Genomic DNA, 19,520 nt, shown 5'->3' with positions numbered 1-19,520 from the left:
ATACCATGGGATTTTGAATGACCACAGAGGCAGGAGACCGTTTTAACGTCCCGTCCAAAAGACGGCCCCCTATACAGAGCAATGTCCCCATATGTAAACAAAGTTTGAAATGATTATGTTTTAGTGAAATATTATTATTATTATTAATTTTCAGTCTAAAAGTATTTTTTTTAAATGATGTTCCGCCCCGCCAACTATCCGCTCAAGAAGAAATTGGCCAGGGGCTGAATCTAGATGATGATCCCTGGCCTAAGACAGCAATAAAATAGGGTTTGAAGGTCCTTGTAAGGTTTCTAAATATACATTCAATATATTAAATTCAGTATATAATAACACAATTGAACTTGTTTTATCTGTAGAAGAGTATTCTTTCAACTAGAATTGAACCTGTGTTGAAAATACTGGGTAATATATGCACTGTATTTACACACATGTACAAGCATTACTATTACATTGGTCATTTACTGATCATTAAGGGTATGAGTATGATGACCCAGAGTAAACCATATTGTGACCTTAACCCCACACCTAGTGACCTCATTAAGAGGTTTGAACCTCTTAGCATAACAGTTAAGACAACACAACTCAACAAGTCTTATGACCATGGCAGCAACTTCAGTCTTTTAACCACAGAATAAAAATAAAAGTGATGTTTCAGGATGTCTGATACAGCAGGAGAGGTCATATTTATGATTGAGTTAAGAGGGACAGTATAGTTTGATATTGATAAGGGCTGTTTACAATAGGTTTCAGCTGGAAATGACTCAAATGTATTGTTGGCTGCTTCTACAGTACACAGCATAGAGAGAGAGACACAGAGAGCGAGAGAGAGGGTGCTTCTAAAAGCCTGGTACACAAGCTAAGATGGATCTGCAGGACAACAAGAGAAGAAGTGCTGTGTCATCTCCTCTAAAAGATAACTGCAGCAAAAAGGAACTGGTGGAGTCAACAGGTTTGGGGTGGGGGGTGGGGGGGGGGACAACAATTACGAAAGAAATAGAACAAGGCACAAAATTGTCTGTAAAATAATTGAACTGTACAGAATGGGACCCAGCAGTCCAGGAGAGGTTGGATGGGAGATTCCACGACGAAGCAATGAAGCCTCCCACTACTCATCCACTCCAATCTTCCTCTCCTCTTCAATTCTCATCACACCTCTCCTTTTCTCTTCTCCTTTCCCCACCTCTCTTTCCTCCTCAGCTGCACCTTTCGTCCTCCACCTCTCCCCCACCCCTCCGGCCCATTCAGAGTTAGATATAGTGCTCCTACAGGACCCCCCACCATAATACCCCCCTGGCCTCTCATCATTAGATGTAGTACTCCTTCTTCTCTTCTGTGTTGTTGTGTCCCCCTCTGCATTAATGATGGCCGTGTCTGCATCTGCTGCGTCGTCTGCCCCTTTGGCTTCATGTGTGAAGTAGGTGCCTGCAACGAATAAACAAATTCATGAACACCCCTGTTGGACTCAAATGGATGATAATGAATCTCTACAGCTAGTCCACTTCTAGGTCTATGAATGATCAATGATAGTGTACACCAGTTCATCTCAAGCCAGTGGAAGCATTGTAACAGCCAGGGAACCCAGGTGAGCCGTTATACCTTTGTGTCTGGCGAAGTAGCGCCCCAGGACAATGAGTGCACAGAGGATAGCGAACATCACCACGGCAACCACGCCTCCGATGACAGCGTGGTCTATCTTCTGTGGCGCCCCCTCGCCAGCTCTGGAGTCTGGAAACAAGCCAATCACAGCTTCTTAAAACAATGATCCCCAGACCCCTTCTTTGAGCCAATCAGAGCTATCAGAGCAGTGACTGCCTTCTGATTAAATCACAGAGCAGGAGATGGGCAGTAGCATAGTAATGTACAGTGTACTCAAAGTCACAAACACTTTTAGAAATCGGGTAACATTTGCAGCCAGAAATATAGGGAAGAAGCAAGACTACGTTTGTCAACTTCTACATAGAACCTACTATAGATGTCCATGGTCAAAGAGTGACCCACTCAGGGAGGTGACTGTGACTCGATACAGAGTGACTGCTGTCGCATTCAATACAATTCCATTAGAGCTATTCTGTTGAAGGTGTCTTGTTCAACAATGAAGGACAACAATGCATTGTACAACGTGAAGCAGTGGAGTGTTTTCAGTTCAAATCAACATTCAAATGTATGATTAACCTCCTCCTACTCAGTTACACCTTCTCTTCCCTTCCTACTGTGGCTGTATGGGCTGTAGAACAGAACAGAACAGAATAGTCCACTTCATTGCAGTTTCATTACTTTTTCTGCATACAGTTGAATTGCACTTCTGAATGATATGATTCAAACTACCAAATGCGAGTCTAATGTATATATGTATGAGTGACATAATGACCACTTCAGAGCCCATGGCCATTCAGACTGATACTGCACTGCCGTGAATGAGGCCTCAATCTTTGCCTATCTTTATCTATGTCATTTATAAGTGTCATTGTGTGTGTGTGGCAATGGACATTCACAACAGGATATGTACCATGTAAAATGCAATGCATTTGTTCTCTCCGCTTTAGGTCGCCAGGTCGCAGTTGCAAATGAGAACTTGTTCTCAACATGCCTACCTGGTTAAATAAAGGTGAAATAAATAAATAAAAAATAGAATGAAATCTGGCGAACTCCATGACACTGTATCATAATTCCAAATACCTCCTTATTCTGGGAGTCTAGAGCTTCTCCTCTCCAAAAAGTGGTTGTGTAAAATGTTCCGAGACTGTTACATAAAAATGATATACTTGACATACCCCACAATTTAAACAGAAACATTCCAGGGAACTGTAAAATATACTCTGATTTAAGTGGTAATATCAGGAAGTTATAGACCTCAATCATAGAGAGTAGACACAAGCACGTAATAAATCTGGCCCGGTGTGCTGTCCTCTCTCGCAGAAATACATTTCCCTCCCAGGAACCCACAGTGGATCGTTGTCCACTGTTTAGTCCACTGTTTACGGTTTAGTGAGATTTATACATCTGCTAGCTACAAAAGAAAACGGCAAGGCATTAAATCTCCAAACTTTCAGAATTTTCGGCACTTGAGGTCTACAGATTAAGTGTGGGGATCTGTGTCAGTTCAGACTGATGGAGGAGTGAAGAGGAGAGGTGAGAGAAGGGGTGTTACTTTACTGCCTGAAGGAGAGACTCCATTTCCCATCAGTCCCCTCCAATCATGAACTGAAATTGGATGGTTTTGAATAAAGATTATGATTAGGAGAAAGGACATTCTTTCTGAATGCGAATGATAAAAGCCTAAAATGTCTTGACACATCCTTAACTTGAATAGAGAGTAAAGACACGCTTCATTGGCATTTCCTCTTCAAAATGGACTTACCTCCACCAAGCAGAGGCAGAGCTCACATACTGTAGACACAGACTAGAGTGTTATTGGCTGCTGCTAGTTGTATCTCAGGCAGGATGAGCTGGGCTGAGCAGAGCATAGCTGTTTGTTTCCAGTATCAGGGACATCTGGTAGCACAGCACAGCACAGCATGCTCCCTCAGGAGAGGGAAGGGCCCATGCTCCATGCTAATGAACATCAACACGCTAAATGGACTGAGCCGAGGAGCCTTGTCATGTCCCCTCCCTCCATCGCCCTGCCCCACCTCACCCCCACCTCACCCCCCACCACCTTCCATTTGACACCTGAACCAGACAAACGTCTGGGAGCACAACCAGCCTACCACAGCACACAGAGAGGGAAATGGAGCTGGTTTATTTTCACACAAAGAAGTGGGCCCGTCTAAAGCATTGAACGTACCTGAAAGGTATCACAAAATATCAACTGGGGGACTGTAAAACCTATAACCCATGTCTAATGCCCAATGGCTAGATGAATGACATATCTGTAACGGAACCATCCCACACTGTCTGGAGTCATTCAATGGTTCTGCCATTTAGTTCAGAACCACATTAGCGGCCCTTTATGGCCTTGCACGTAAACTAAATTTAATTTTGTAAACTAAATATGGATTTGCTCTAACATTCGGCCTTTCCCTCCCACATAGTCCTGCTATTGGCTGGGGAGCTGTGACATGCCCACACCTCGGTCCTGACAGGATGTGGCTGGGGAGCTGTGACATGCCCACACCTCGGTCCTGACAGGATATGGCTGGGGAGCTGTGACATACCCACACCTCGGTCCTGACAGGATGTGGCTGAGGAGCTATGACATGCCCACACCTTGGTCTTGACAGGATGTGGCTGGGGAGCTGTGACATGCCCACACCTCGGTCCTGACAGGATGTGGCCGGGGAGCTATGACATGCCCACACATTGGTCTTGACAGGATGTGGCTGGGGAGCAGTGACATGCCCACACTTTGGTCCTGACAGGATGTTGCCGGTCGAGTTATGACAGTCCACACCTTGGTCCTGACAATATGAGGCTGGGGAGCTGTGACATGCCCACACCTCAGTCCTGACAGGATGTGGCTGAGGAGCTATGACATGCCCACACCTTGGTCTTGACTGGATGTGGTTGGGGAGCTGTGACATGCCCCCCCCCACTGTCCTGACAGGATGTGGCTGGGGAGCTATGACATGCCCACACCTTGGTCCTGACAGGATGTGGCAGAAGAGCTGTGACATGCCCACACCTCGGTCCTGACAGGATGTGGCAGAAGAGCTGTGACATGCCCACACCTCAGTCCTGACAGGATGTGGCAGAAGAGCTGTGACATGCCCACACCTCGGTCCTGACAGGATATGGCTGGGGAGCTGTGACATGCCCACACTTCGGTCCTGACAGGATATGGCTGGGGAGCTGTGACATGCCCACACCTCGGTCCTGACAGGATATGGCTGGGGAGCTGTGACATGCCCACACCTCGGTCCTGACAGGATATGGCTGGGGAGCTGTGACATGCCCAAACCTCAGTCCTGACAGGATGTGGCAGAAGAGCTGTGACATGCCCACACCTCGGTCCTGACAGGATGTGGCTGGGGAGCTGTGACAAGCCCACACCTCAGTCCTGACAGGATATGGCTGGGGAGCTGTGACAAGCCCACACCTCAGTCCTGACAGGATATGGCTGGGGAGCTGTGACATGCCCACACCTCAGTCCTGACAGGATGTGGCTGGGGAGCTGTGACATGCCCACACCTCGGTCCTGACAGGATGTGGCTGAGGAGCTGTGACATGCCCACACCTCAGTCCTGACAGGATGTGGCAGAAGAGCTGTGACATGCCCACACCTCGGTCCTGACAGGATATGGCTGGGGAGCTGTGACATGCCCACACTTCGGTCCTGACAGGATATGGCTGGGGAGCTGTGACAAGCCCACACCTCAGTCCTGACAGGATATGGCTGGGGAGCTGTGACAAGCCCACACCTCAGTCCTGACAGGATATGGCTGGGGAGCTGTGACATGCCCACACCTCAATCCTGACAGGATGTGACTGGGGAGCTGTGACATGCCCACACCTCGGTCCTGACAGGATGTGGCTGAGGAGCTGTGACATGCCCACACCTCGGTCCTGACAGGATGTGGCTGGGGAGCTGTGACATGCCCACACTTTGGTCCTGACAGGATGTTGCCGGTCGAGTTATGACAGTCCACACCTTGGTCCTGACAGGATGTGGCTGGGGGAGCTATGACATGCCCACACCTTGGTCCTAACAATATGAGGCTGGGTAGCTGTGACATGCCCACACCTCAGTCCTGACAGGATGTGGCTGAGGAGCTATGACATGCCCACACCTTGGTCTTGACAGGATGTGGCTGGGGAGCTGTGACATGCCCACACCTCGGTCCTGACAGGATGTGGCTGGGGAGCTGTGACATGCCCACACCTCGGTCCTGACAGGATATGGCTGGGGAGCTGTGACATACCCACACCTCGGTCCTGACAGGATGTGGCTGAGGAGCTATGACATGCCCACACCTTGGTCTTGACAGGATGTGGCTGGGGAGCTGTGACATGCCCACACCTCGGTCCTGACAGGATGTGGCCGGGGAGCTATGACATGCCCACACCTTGGTCTTGACAGGATGTGGCTGGGGAGCAGTGACGTGCCCACACTTTGGTCCTGACAGGATGTTGCCGGTCGAGTTATGACAGTCCACACCTTGGTCCTGACAATATGAGGCTGGGGAGCTGTGACATGCCCACACCTCAGTCCTGACAGGATGTGGCTGAGGAGCTATGACATGCCCACACCTTGGTCTTGACAGGATGTGGCTGGGGAGCTGTGACATGCCCCCCCCACTGTCCTGACAGGATGTGGCTGGGGAGCTATGACATGCCCACACCTTGGTCCTGACAAGATGAGGCTGGGGAGCTGTGACATGCCCACACCTCAGTCCTGACAGGATGTGGCAGAAGAGCTGTGACATGCCCACACCTCGGTCCTGACAGGATATGGCTGGGGAGCTGTGACATGCCCACACTTCGGTCCTGACAGGATATGGCTGGGGAGCTGTGACATGCCCACACCTCGGTCCTGACAGGATATGGCTGGGGAGCTGTGACAAGCCCACACCTCAGTCCTGACAGGATGTGGCTGGGGAGCTGTGACATGCACACACCTCGGTCCTGACAGGATATGGCTGGGGAGCTGTGACATGCCCACACTTCGGTCCTGACAGGATATGGCTGGGGAGCTGTGACATGCCCACACCTCGGTCCTGACAGGATATGGCTGGGGAGCTGTGACATGACCACACCTCGGTCCTGACAGGATGTGGCTGAGGAGCTGTGACATGTCCACACCTCGGTCCTGACAGGATGTGGCTGGGGAGCTGTGACATGCCCACACCTCGGTCCTGACAGGATATGGCTGGGGAGCTGTGACAAGCCCACACCTCAGTCCTGACAGGAGGTGACTGAGGAGCTGTGACATACCCACACCTCGGTCCTGACAGGATGTGGCTGAGGAGCTGTGACATGTCCACACCTCGGTCCTGACAGGATGTGGCTGGGGAGCTGTGACATGCCCACACCTCGGTCCTGACAGGATGTGGCTGGGGAGCTGTGACATGCCCACACTTTGGTCCTGACAGGATGTTGCCGGTCGAGTTATGACAGTCCACACCTTGGTCCTGACAGGATGTGGCTGAGGAGCTGTGACATGTCCACACCTCGGTCCTGACAGGATGTGGCTGAGGAGCTGTGACATACCCACACCTCAGTCCTGACAGGAGGTGACTGGGGAGCTGTGACATACCCACACCTCGGCCCTGACAGGATGTGGCTGAGGAGCTATGACATGTCCACACCTCGGTCCTGACAGGATGTGGCTGGGGAGCTGTGACATGCCCACACCTCGGTCCTGACAGGATGTGGCTGGGGAGCTATGCCATGCCCACACCTCGGTCCTGACAGGATGTGGCTGGGGAGCTGTGACATGTCCACACTTTGGTCCTGACAGGATGTTGCCGGTCGAGTTATGACAGTCCACACCTTGGTCCTGACAGGATGTGGCTGGGGGAGCTATGACATGCCCACACCTTGGTCCTAACAATATGAGGCTGGGTAGCTGTGACATGCCCACACCTCAGTCCTGACAGGATGTGGCTGAGGAGCTATGACATGCCCACACCTTGGTCTTGACAGGATGTGGCTGAGGAGCTGTGACATGCCCACACCTCGGTCCTGACAGGATGTGGCTGAGGAGCTGTGACATGTCCACACCTCGGTCCTGACAGGATATGGCTGGGGAGCTGTGACATGACCACACCTCGGTCCTGACAGGATGTGGCTGAGGAGCTGTGACATGTCCACACCTCGGTCCTGACAGGATGTGGCTGGGGAGCTGTGACATGCCCACACCTCGGTCCTGACAGGATATGGCTGGGGAGCTGTGACAAGCCCACACCTCAGTCCTGACAGGAGGTGACTGAGGAGCTGTGACATACCCACACCTCGGTCCTGACAGGATGTGGCTGAGGAGCTGTGACATGTCCACACCTCGGTCCTGACAGGATGTGGCTGGGGAGCTGTGACATGCCCACACCTCGGTCCTGACAGGATGTGGCTGGGGAGCTGTGACATGCCCACACTTTGGTCCTGACAGGATGTTGCCGGTCGAGTTATGACAGTCCACACCTTGGTCCTGACAGGATGTGGCTGAGGAGCTGTGACATGTCCACACCTCGGTCCTGACAGGATGTGGCTGAGGAGCTGTGACATACCCACACCTCAGTCCTGACAGGAGGTGACTGGGGAGCTGTGACATACCCACACCTCGGCCCTGACAGGATGTGGCTGAGGAGCTATGACATGTCCACACCTCGGTCCTGACAGGATGTGGCTGGGGAGCTGTGACATGCCCACACCTCGGTCCTGACAGGATGTGGCTGGGGAGCTATGCCATGCCCACACCTCGGTCCTGACAGGATGTGGCTGGGGAGCTGTGACATGTCCACACTTTGGTCCTGACAGGATGTTGCCGGTCGAGTTATGACAGTCCACACCTTGGTCCTGACAGGATATGGCTGGGGAGCTGTGACATGCCCACACCTCGGTCCTGACAGGATATGGCTGGGGAGCTGTGACATGACCACACCTCGGTCCTGACAGGATGTGGCTGAGGAGCTGTGACATGTCCACACCTCGGTCCTGACAGGATGTGGCTGGGGAGCTGTGACATGCCCACACCTCGGTCCTGACAGGATATGGCTGGGGAGCTGTGACAAGCCCACACCTCGGTCCTGACAGGATGTGGCTGGGGAGCTGTGACATGCCCACACTTTGGTCCTGACAGGATGTTGCCGGTCGAGTTATGACAGTCCACACCTTGGTCCTGACAGGATGTGGCTGAGGAGCTGTGACATGTCCACACCTTGGTCCTGACAGGATGTGGCTGAGGAGCTGTGACATACCCACACCTCAGTCCTGACAGGAGGTGACTGGGGAGCTGTGACATACCCACACCTCGGTCCTGACAGGATGTGGCTGAGGAGCTATGACATGTCCACACCTCGGTCCTGACAGGATGTGGCTGGGGAGCTGTGACATGCCCACACCTCGGTCCTGACAGGATGTGGCTGGGGAGCTATGCCATGCCCACACCTCGGTCCTGACAGGATGTGGCTGGGGAGCTGTGACATGTCCACACTTTGGTCCTGACAGGATGTTGCCGGTCGAGTTATGACAGTCCACACCTTGGTCCTGACAGGATGTGGCTGGGGGAGCTATGACATGCCCACACCTTGGTCCTAACAATATGAGGCTGGGTAGCTGTGACATGCCCACACCTCAGTCCTGACAGGATGTGGCTGAGGAGCTATGACATGCCCACACCTTGGTCTTGACAGGATGTGGCTGAGGAGCTGTGACATGCCCACACCTCGGTCCTGACAGGATGTGGCTGAGGAGCTGTGACATGTCCACACCTCGGTCCTGACAGGATATGGCTGGGGAGCTGTGACATGCCCACACCTCAGTCCTGACTAGATGAGGCTGGGGAGCTGTGACATGCCCACACCTCAGTCCTGACAGGATGTGGCAGAAGAGCTGTGACATGCCCACACCTCGGTCCTGACAGGATGTGGCTGGGGAGCTGTGACATGCCCACACCTCGGTCCTGACAGGATATGGCTGGGAAGCTGTGACATGCCCACACCTCGGTCCTGACAGGATATGGCTGGGGAGCTGTGACACACCCACACCTCGGTCCTGACAGGATGTGGCTGAGGAGCTGTGACATGCCCACACCTCAGTCCTGACTAGATGAGGCTGGGGAGCTGTGACATTCCCACACCTCAGTCCTGACAGGATGTGGCAGAAGAGCTGTGACATGCCCACACCTCGGTCCTGACAGGATATGGCTGGGGAGCTGTGACATGCCCACATCTCGGTCCTGACAGGATATGGCTGGGAAGCTGTGACATGCCCACACCTCGGTCCTGACAGGATATGGCTGAGGAGCTGTGACATGCCCACACCTCGGTCCTGACAGGATATGGCTGGGGAGCTGTGACATGCCCACACCTCTGTCCTGACAGGATGTGGCTGAGGAGCTGTGACATGCCCACACCTCGGTCCTGACAGGATGTGGCTGGGGAGCTGTGACATGCCCACACCTTGGTCCTGACAGGATGTTGCCGGTCGAGTTATGACATGCCCACACCTTGGTCCTGCCGGAATGTGGCTGGGGAGCTGTGACATGACCACACCTTGGTCCTGACAGGATGCTGCCGGTCAAGTTATGACAGTCCACACCTTGGTCCTGACAGGATGTGGCTGGGGGAGCTATGCCATGCCCACACCTTGGTCCTGACAGGATGTGGCTGGGGGAGCTATGCCATGCCCACACCTTGGTCTGACAATATGAGGCGGGGGAGCTGTGACATGCCCACACCTCGGTCCTGATAGGATGTGGCTGGGGAGCTGTGACATGCCCACACCTCGGTCCTGACAGGATGTGGCTGGGGAGCTGTGACATGCCCACACCTCAGTCCTGACAGGATATGGCTGGGGAGCTGTGACATGCCCACACCTTGGTCCTGACAGGATGTGGCTGGGGAGCTGTGACATACCCACACCTCAGTCCTGACAGGATATGGCTGGGGAGCTGTGACATGCCCACACCTCTGTCCTGACAGGATGTGGCTGAGGAGCTGTGACATGCCCACACCTCGGTCCTGACAGGATGTGGCTGGGGAGCTGTGACATGCCCACACCTCGGTCCTGATAGGATGTGGCTGGGGAGCTGTGACATGCCCACACCTCGGTCCTGATAGGATGTGGCTGGGGAGCTGTGACATGCCCACACCTCGGTCCTGACAGGACCAGGTGAATTTATGGGGTAATAAAGAGGATTTGTGGCCGATGCCCACATCGGTCGGCGCAGCACTGAAATGTGCTCTGCTCGAGTGGAGGGGCCAAATGCTTCATGGTTCCCTCTCTCTCTGTGTCTGTTCTGGAATGACTAATTACACATAACCAGGTCACTGGTGGAATACCCTAGCAGCCTCGCACTGACTGACTAACTGACTAGCTGACTGGCTTAATGACTGTCTGACTGGCTGACTGGCTTAGTGACTAACTGACTGAGTGACTGCCTAACTTATTGACTGTTTGACTGACTTGTTGACTGAATGACTGACTTGGTGACTGACAGACTGACTTTGTGACTGACTGGCTGACTTATTGACCGAATGACTGATTTGGTGACTGAATTGTAACTGGGGATCAGTTGTGTGTATCTTTGTCCCTTGGCTGATTACATGGAATATTGATTTCATTAGTCATACTGGAACACCCTCTTGTGAAAACAGGCAGGCGGTTTGTATGCCCACTGTGGATTTACAGATGTAATTACACACATTTAATTGCAATGCTGACTCTTGTAAATTGATGGAAAAAGCTCATGATATATTAGGCAAGGGGGGAAATTCAATCTCACCCTCAATAGAAATACAGTGCATTCGGAAAGTATTCAGATCCCTTGATTATTTCCACATGTAGTTCAATTACAGCCTTATTCTAAAATGGATTAAATCAATAAAAATACTCAGTAATCTACACACAATACCCCATAATTACAAAGTGAAATAAGGTTATTTGACATTTTTGCAAATGTATGGAGAAATAAAACACAGATATACCTTATTTAGGTAGAGTAAGTATTCAGACTCTGTGCTATTAGACTCAAAATTGAGCTCAGGTGCATCCTGTTTCCATTGATCATCCTTGAGATGTTTCTACAACTTGTGTCCATGAGATGTTTCTACAACCTGCGGTAAATTAAATTGATTGGACATGATTTGGAAAGGCACACACCTGTCTATATAAGGTCTGACAGTTGACAGTGCATGTCAGAGCAAAAACCAAGCCATGAAGTTGTAGAGCTCCAAGACAGGATCGTGTCGAGGCACAGATCTGGGGAAGAGTATCAAAACATTTCTGCAGCATTGAAGATCCCCAAGAACACAGTGGCCTCCATCATTCTTAAATAGAAGAAGTTTGGAACCACCAAGACTCTTCCTATAGCTGGCCGCCTGGCCAAACTGAGCAATCGGTGGAGAAGGGTCTTGGTCAGGGAGGTGACCAAGAACCCGATGGTCACTCTGACAGAGCTCTAGCGTTCCTCTATGGAGATGGGAGAACCTTCCAGATGGACAACCATCTCTGCAGTACTCCACCAATCAGGCCTTTATGGTAGAGATGGAAGCCACTCCTCATTAAAAGGCACATGACAGCCCGCTTGAAGTTTGCCGAAAGGCATCTAAAGACTCTCAGACCATGAGAAACAAGATTCTCTGTTCTGATGAAATCAAGATTGAACTCTTTGTCCTGAATGCCAAGGGTCACACCTGGAGGAAATCTGGCACCATCCCTATGGTGAAGCATGGTGGTGGCAGCATCATGCTCTGGGGATGTTTTTCAGCGGCAGGGACTGGGAGACTAGTCAGGATCGAGGCAAAGATGAACGGAGCAAAGTACTGAGAGATCCTTAAATGAAACCTGATCCAGAGCGCTCAGGACCTCAGAATGGGGCAAAGGTTCACCTTCCAACAGGACAATGACTCTAAGCACACAGCCAAGACAATGCAGCAGTGACTTCGGGACAAGTTTCTGAATGTCCTTGAGTGTTCCTGCAAAAGATCCCATGGCACTTATTGTAAGAGTAGGGGTGTTAACCCTGGTGTCCTGGCTAAATTCCCAAATTTGGCCCTCAAACCATCACAGTCACCTAATAATCCCCAGTTTACGATTGGCTCATTCATTCATTCATTCATTCATTTGACTGATGTCGCTAACAAGGTAACAGCTGTTTGACTTGACAGAAAAAAAGTATTTATTCTCAGTGCTGAGCTAGTAGTGTAACTGACATGGAACGTTAGCTAATGTCTCATCCCCCCTCGACTGAAGTTCTGTCTGAAGAGAAGGAACTAGAGCTAGCTAGTAGCTACCACAGCCTGTTCAGCTCTAGCCTCTAGCTACCTGTCAGGTAGCAGCATCTAACAGCTGGTGTGTGTATGGAAATGTTTTGTAGACTTTTTGACCCGTTTCAACAAAAGTAAATTAACTTTGAATGGTAATCAGTGAATGGATACAAAGTTCCATCTTGAGTTGATAGCTGGGTTACAGTCTGGGATCTGGGAATAATGATCATTTCAATTATTTGAACCATTGATTCTATTATTGGATCATATAATATCTATATCTACACAAATGTCATTCTTTGTCATGCCTCAGTTGAGCAGGATCAGATGGTGACAGGGGTTTCAGCAGGGTCATACATCCAGCGAAGACCAGTCTGTGACGGCTCTGAGGTGAACTTTGCAGATACAACATTGCATTCTCTTTGCAACAAACAATGGACAAGCCAGAAGCTTCAAAGATTTGAACTATTTTAAAAAGTCTGAAAAACCTCTAAAGTTGAACTCCCAACGTTATCAAGGGTTTATAGAGGCTTTTCCCGATGACACAAAACATGACAGACAAAAATGTGAAGATGACCTGGGTAACACTATTGATGAAGATGAAAGCATACAGATATGTTTGAATGTGCAGTCATGTTCATATAATCTCAGACATAAATTATTGCAAGTTAAGACCATCCGTAGAACATACCAGTGAAAATGAATATCATGCACTCAGAAATGAAAATCCTCTGCTGGAGGTGTAAAACACAAAAGGAGACATATTTGCATATGTTATCATCTTGTCAAGGCTGGCTGAATTCAGGCTTCTCCCTGTTTTTGTTTGCTTGGAAATGTTGATACTGGAGTCTGTTATCAGAAGAAACTGTGTAACCTAGCATTTATGGTGGCTAAGAAAAGCATTGCCATTAATTGGAAGGTTGGTTATCCTCCCAGAATGTCACAATGGATGGCAGAAATGTCAAGTTATGCATCATTAGATGTAATTTATTACAATATTAAGGGTATATACTGTGAAACATTCAGAACGTCTGGGTGCCTTATATGGAATACTGTATGACAAAAGGGGTCTGTATTGAAAACATTAGATTTTTTTAGTCGAGCAGTTGCATATAGATTTTTTTTTTATGGCACAAGAGACAACAGTCTGATTTGCGCCTGTCTGAGTGGACTAATCCATTGAGGAGGCCGCGGGGATTCCACAGTCCAAGAATATGGGGATTGTGTCTCAGATGCACAAGGCACAGCTCTCTCCAGAAAGCGCTCTCTCCCGCCATTTCATGGACATTCATTGTTTCTTAACTTCATTATGTGCATTGTTTGCTGTGTCTATCAATTCCCCATTACATACAGTAACAGTCAAAAGTTTGGAAACACCTACTCATTCCAGGGTGTTTCTTTATTTTTACTATTTTCTACATTGTAGAATAATAGTGAAGACATCAAAAATATGAAATAACACATATGGAATCATGTAGTAACCAAAAACGTGTTAAACAAATCAAAATATATCTTATATTTGAGATTCTTCAAAGTAGCCACCCTTTGCCTTGATTACAGCTTTGCACACTGTTGGCATTCTCTCAACCAGCTTCATGAGGTAGTCACCTGGAATGTATTTCAATTAACAGGTGGGCCTTGTTAAAATCACATGTGTGGAATTTCTTTCCTTCTTAATTGAGCCAGTCAGTTGTGTTGTGACAAGGTAGGGGTGGTATACAGAAGATAGCCCTATTTGGTAAAAGACCTAGTCCATATTATGGCAAGAACAGCTAAAAAAAGCAGTCCATTATTTCAAGAACCTTGAACATTTCTTTGAGTGCAGTGACAAACACCATCAAGCGCTATGATGAAATTGGCTCTCATGAGGACTGCCACAGGAAAGGAAGACCCAGAGTTACCTCTGCTGCAGAGGATAAGTTCATTAGAGTTAACTGCACCTCAGATTGCAGCGCAAATAAATGCTTCAAGGAGTTTAAGTAACAGACACATCTCAACATCAACTGTTCAGAGGAGACTGTGAATCAGGCCATGGTGGAATTGCTGCAAAGAAACCACTACGAAAGGACACCAATAAGAAGAAGAGACTTGCTTGGGCCAAGGAACAAGAGCGATGGACATTAGACTGGTGGAAATCTGAGATGTTTTAATATTTTTAATTTGGGATTTTTGGTTCCAACCGCCATGTCTTTGTGAGAAGCAGAGTAGGTGAACAGATGATCTCCACAAGCGACTTTCCCACCATTAAGCATGGAGAAGGAGGTGTAATGGTGCTTTTCTGGTGACACTGTCTGTGATTTATTTAGAATTCAAGGCACACTTAACAAGCGAGGCTACCACATCATTCTGCAGCGATACGCCATCCCATCTGGTTTGCGCTTAGTGGGACTATCATTTGTTTTTCAACAGGACAATTACCCAAAACACACCTCCAGGCTGTGTAAGGGCTATTTGACCAAGAAGGAGAGTGATGGAGTGCTGCATCAGATGACCTGGCCTCCACAATAACCCAACCTCAACCCAATTGAGATGGTTTGGGATGAGTTGATGACTACAGAGTGAAAATCATCCAACAATTGCTCAGCATATGTGAGAACTCCTTCAAGACTTTTGGAAAAGCTTTCCAGGTGAAGCTGGTTGAGAGAATTCCAAGAGTGTGCAAATCTGTCATCAAGGCAAAGGGTGGCTCCTTTGAAGAATCAAAAATAGAAATATATTTCAATTTGTTTAACACTTTTTTGGTTACTACATGATTCCATATATGTTATTCTACAATGTAGAAATAGTAAAAATAATTTTAAAAACCTTGAATGAGTACGTGTGTCCAAACTATTGACTGGTACTGTATATCACCAGTAGTAACCTACATTTACCATGAATTCCCATAATTTCTAATCTGCAATGTTTATTAGATGACGGGGATTTCTGTTAATGCATTGAATATATTATTATTACAGTCATTTAACTTCCTCATTGTTGGAGTCGACATGTGTTTTGCAGAACTCACAACCTATGCTACACTTTTGAAAAAAGGTTTTTGTTTATTTCTTTCCATTTCGAGTTTTGTCAATTTATTCAGCGTCTTTTGTTTGAAACGCTCCGGTTAATGTTGATTACAAATATAGAAGTTGGACTAGTCTACCTGGCCTGCGCACAAATGTAGGCCAATAAATGTGCCCATTTGGGGATGTCTGATAATATTTCTGATTGTCTTAACTCACCACCACTAATGAGCTGTGGAGCTTCTCAATGTAATCTTTCTTCACCTCAAACAGCACATAAATTAAGTCTGTTTTTATAATCAATTGAGAATGACAAAAGTTCCTCAAAGTATTTGAAGAATATTTCCAGCTCTCTCCCTTTCGATAACCACGTTTCCAGTGAAAACGTCATAAAATACCTGATTACTTCTAATCCCTTGCACTAATAGCCTACAGCTGTGTCTGTCCCGAGCTCATCGGCGTGGAATATTTAGTTGTTTATATTTTTACATTTTCTCCCCAATTTCGAACCCCAGGCTGTAGTGACGCCGCAACACTGCGATGCAGTGCCTTAGAACGCTGTGCTGCTCGGGAGGTCGGGCCCAGAATATTTTATACAATTCTTCAAGTTTGCTGGCACGAGTTTCTGGGCGACCCAGTTGATAGTTTTATATTTATTTATTTACTTATTTTTACCCCTTTTTCGTGGTATCCAATTGTTGTAGTAGCTGTCTCATCGCTACAACTCCCGTACGGGCTCGGGAGAGACGAAGGTTGAAAGTCATGCGTCCTCCGATACACAACCCAACCAGCCGCACTGCTTCTTAACACAGCGCACATCCAACCCGGAAGCCATCCGCACCAGTGTGCCGGAGGAAACACCGTGTACCTGGCAACCTTGGTTAGTACGCACTGCGCCCGTCCCGCCACAGGAGTCGCTGGTGCGCGATGAGACAAGGACATCCCTACCGACCAAGCCCTCCCTAACCCGGACAACGCTAGGCCAATTGTGCGTCGCCCCACGGACCTCCCGGGCGCGGCCGGTTACGACAGAGTCTGGGCGCGAACCCAGAGTCTCTGATGGCACAGCTGGCGCTGCAGTACAGCGCCCTTAACCACTGCGCCACCCGGGAGGCCCGACCCAGTTGACAGGCCAATAAAAGTTACATTTAGATTTGTATAATTTTCATTTAGATTTAGATAGAATGTAGATTTCCCACAGGTAATGATTTTGAGATACAAATACTTAAAATTGAAATTAAACTGTTCCACGAAAATGTGCATGTGAAAATATAAACTGGCATGCAGATTGGTAGAAATGGTAAGAAAAATTGGTGCTCCAAATGTCAAATGTTCCTGACTGCCGGTGTAGCCTATTACCGACAACTTCAGGGGCGTAATTCTGTGAAGACCAGCAGCAGCGGGAGAAAGTTATTTTCTTCTGGTTAGGCTATCTTGATCTCTGACTCCCTCTTGAGTAATTTGTGTGTCTTAATTATTTAATCAAACAGCCTGCCTAGAGATTCAGAGACAAACTTGCTTTATCAATTCTGAACAAAGCAGTGAAGATTCGCAGACTCAACCATGACATTTTATGGAGGTGCGTAAATACAGATGAAGGACTGATGGCAACACATAAAATCTCTGAATGGAGAGTTGACTGTGAACTTTGGACCTTGGGATGTTAGCAAAAATGTAGTTTGGGAAACTTTGGTTTGACAAAACAAGCTTCTCAACTACACACAAAAAGATACTGAATGCTGCCTGCTTCTACCGTGTTCCTTTAAAGTGTTTTTCTGGGGAAGGTCATGGCTAAGGAAAGTGTATTCCAGTGCTCTACCCTGCTCTCACAGTAGCAGCTGTACCACATGTTCCGGTGGACAACGTAACCAAGACTCTAACCTCCTCAGAAAGAATATTAGAGGAACTGAGTTCTCTGAACTTCCAATGCCGTATATTGTTACCCTTTGGAGGGTCAGCAGGTAGACAAACTAATACACCACTTCTGGTTAGACATTCTCCTGCAGTGCATGTCAACCTAAGAATGTTGAAAGGGTTCATAATGGGTTTTGAGGAATATTGAATCCATCTGTGCCTGTTTTCCTTTTTTAGCTCAAATATTCCCAAATATGATATTCTAACATTAGCTGCTCAAGATCTGAGAAAAAGTTGTAAAGTTTCCAAGTTAAATATCCATATTTCAAGTTAAAATCAGGCCTATATGAGAAAACCATCTTCATTTAGTATGACACTCTTTGAACATCCTCATCCTTGCACAATACAACCTATACACCCATGGGGACCAATTAGAGTGGACCATTGTACAGACTCAATTGGAGCTAGTGGCTAATTTTCTCCTCACATAAATGGATTTATTTTTTGTTGCTAAATCAAGAAAGCAAAGCATACCCATTACAAAGGGAACCAATCTGCTAATCTGAGTCAACATCATTTGCATATCAAATAAGCATTTAATGTTAAGCCTCAAAGGCTAATGATATACAAGTGTTAAGTGTTTGCATTAAATGTTTGACAAATGACTAAATGTTTTATAAACAATGAATTAGCGCACACTAACTGTCTGAATCAGTAGTGTTAGAGCCAGGCTTGATGTGCATTCTGATTCAAGCCTGGCTCTAACACTATTGACTCAGACAGTTCATTTATTGTTAATCCCTATGCAGTGGAAACTGACCTCTACCATTCACCTCTCTTTCACATACAGTATATTTCATAATACACTCGTATGACTTTACTTCAGCCCTAAATGAGTACATTATGATAAGGTGCCATCTGATTTCAAAGGTGCTAAACCATGTGGGTATATGTATCCAAAGGATTCACTCAGTCAAAGCCGTGAACAGCTGAATCATTCACATGTCTTCTTGCTTCTGTCTCAGCACCAGGAGAATCAGCATAATAAAGTCCACACTCTGGTCTGCCTGCCTGTCTGCTTGTCCGTCTGCCTGTCTGTCTGCTTGTCTGTCTGCAGAGCTATCTTTGGCAGTGCTTCAGCAGCACAATGAGGTGTGCCGAAGTTAGGCACTGTAGAGTTTCAACGTCAGAACGTGGAAGACTTCTCACTTCCACTGTAGCCCATTAACTCAGTGACATATTCAGGCTTCAACACTATTTAGTGACACCATGTAGCCTCGCCTTGGTGTGGTTGGTAGCACTTAACATGGCTATATTTTCTAACAGATAGGACATACAGTAAGATACTGTTAACCATTCTGTTAACCACTAACATGTATTACTGTTCATAATATTGTTAAGCATTGTTATAACAGTAAAGACAGTTCAACATTTTGCAGAACATTTGCTAATGTTTGCACTGAAGATTACATGCACAGCTTGAAGGCACACCCACGCACTTTTGGAAGATGAAGAAGCCATACTCCATAAGACAGTGATGAAACATATGAGAACACACAAAAACAACTGAAAGTAACTACGTCCACTTACAGTAAGACAACATACTTTCTCTAGTTTCACTCCAATACATTTCAGCTATAGTCAATAACAATGAAATTGCCTCACAAAACAAAGCAGAGGAGAGAAAAGTCAAGGTCAAGTGTTCCATTCATTCCTTATTCTTAGTGCCAGCTAAACTCAGATTGACTCATTCATTGTTGATGAAAGGTCCTTCCCTGGAGTAGGATCAATTTAGCTGGAT

General features: G+C 47.7%; 1 protein-coding gene across 1 annotated transcript in view; it reads right to left on the bottom strand.

The window, feature by feature from the left end:
* Positions 1-1,232: 1,232 nt before the first annotated feature.
* Positions 1,233-19,520, bottom strand: part of cadm1b (cell adhesion molecule 1b) — a 181,634-nt gene continuing 163,346 nt past the window's right edge. Inside the window, 3 exon segments of the mRNA XM_064984936.1 lie at positions 1,233-1,354; positions 1,357-1,425; positions 1,600-1,728. Coding sequence (XP_064841008.1) covers positions 1,308-1,354; positions 1,357-1,425; positions 1,600-1,728 — 245 coding nt within the window. The 3' untranslated portion in view covers positions 1,233-1,307.

Source organism: Oncorhynchus masou, chromosome 13 (genome assembly GCF_036934945.1).
Source record: "Oncorhynchus masou masou isolate Uvic2021 chromosome 13, UVic_Omas_1.1, whole genome shotgun sequence".
Lineage (NCBI taxonomy): Eukaryota > Metazoa > Chordata > Actinopteri > Salmoniformes > Salmonidae > Oncorhynchus > Oncorhynchus masou.
The sequence above is the reverse complement of the archived record's forward strand: the minus strand, read 5'-3'. Positions and strand labels throughout refer to the sequence as shown.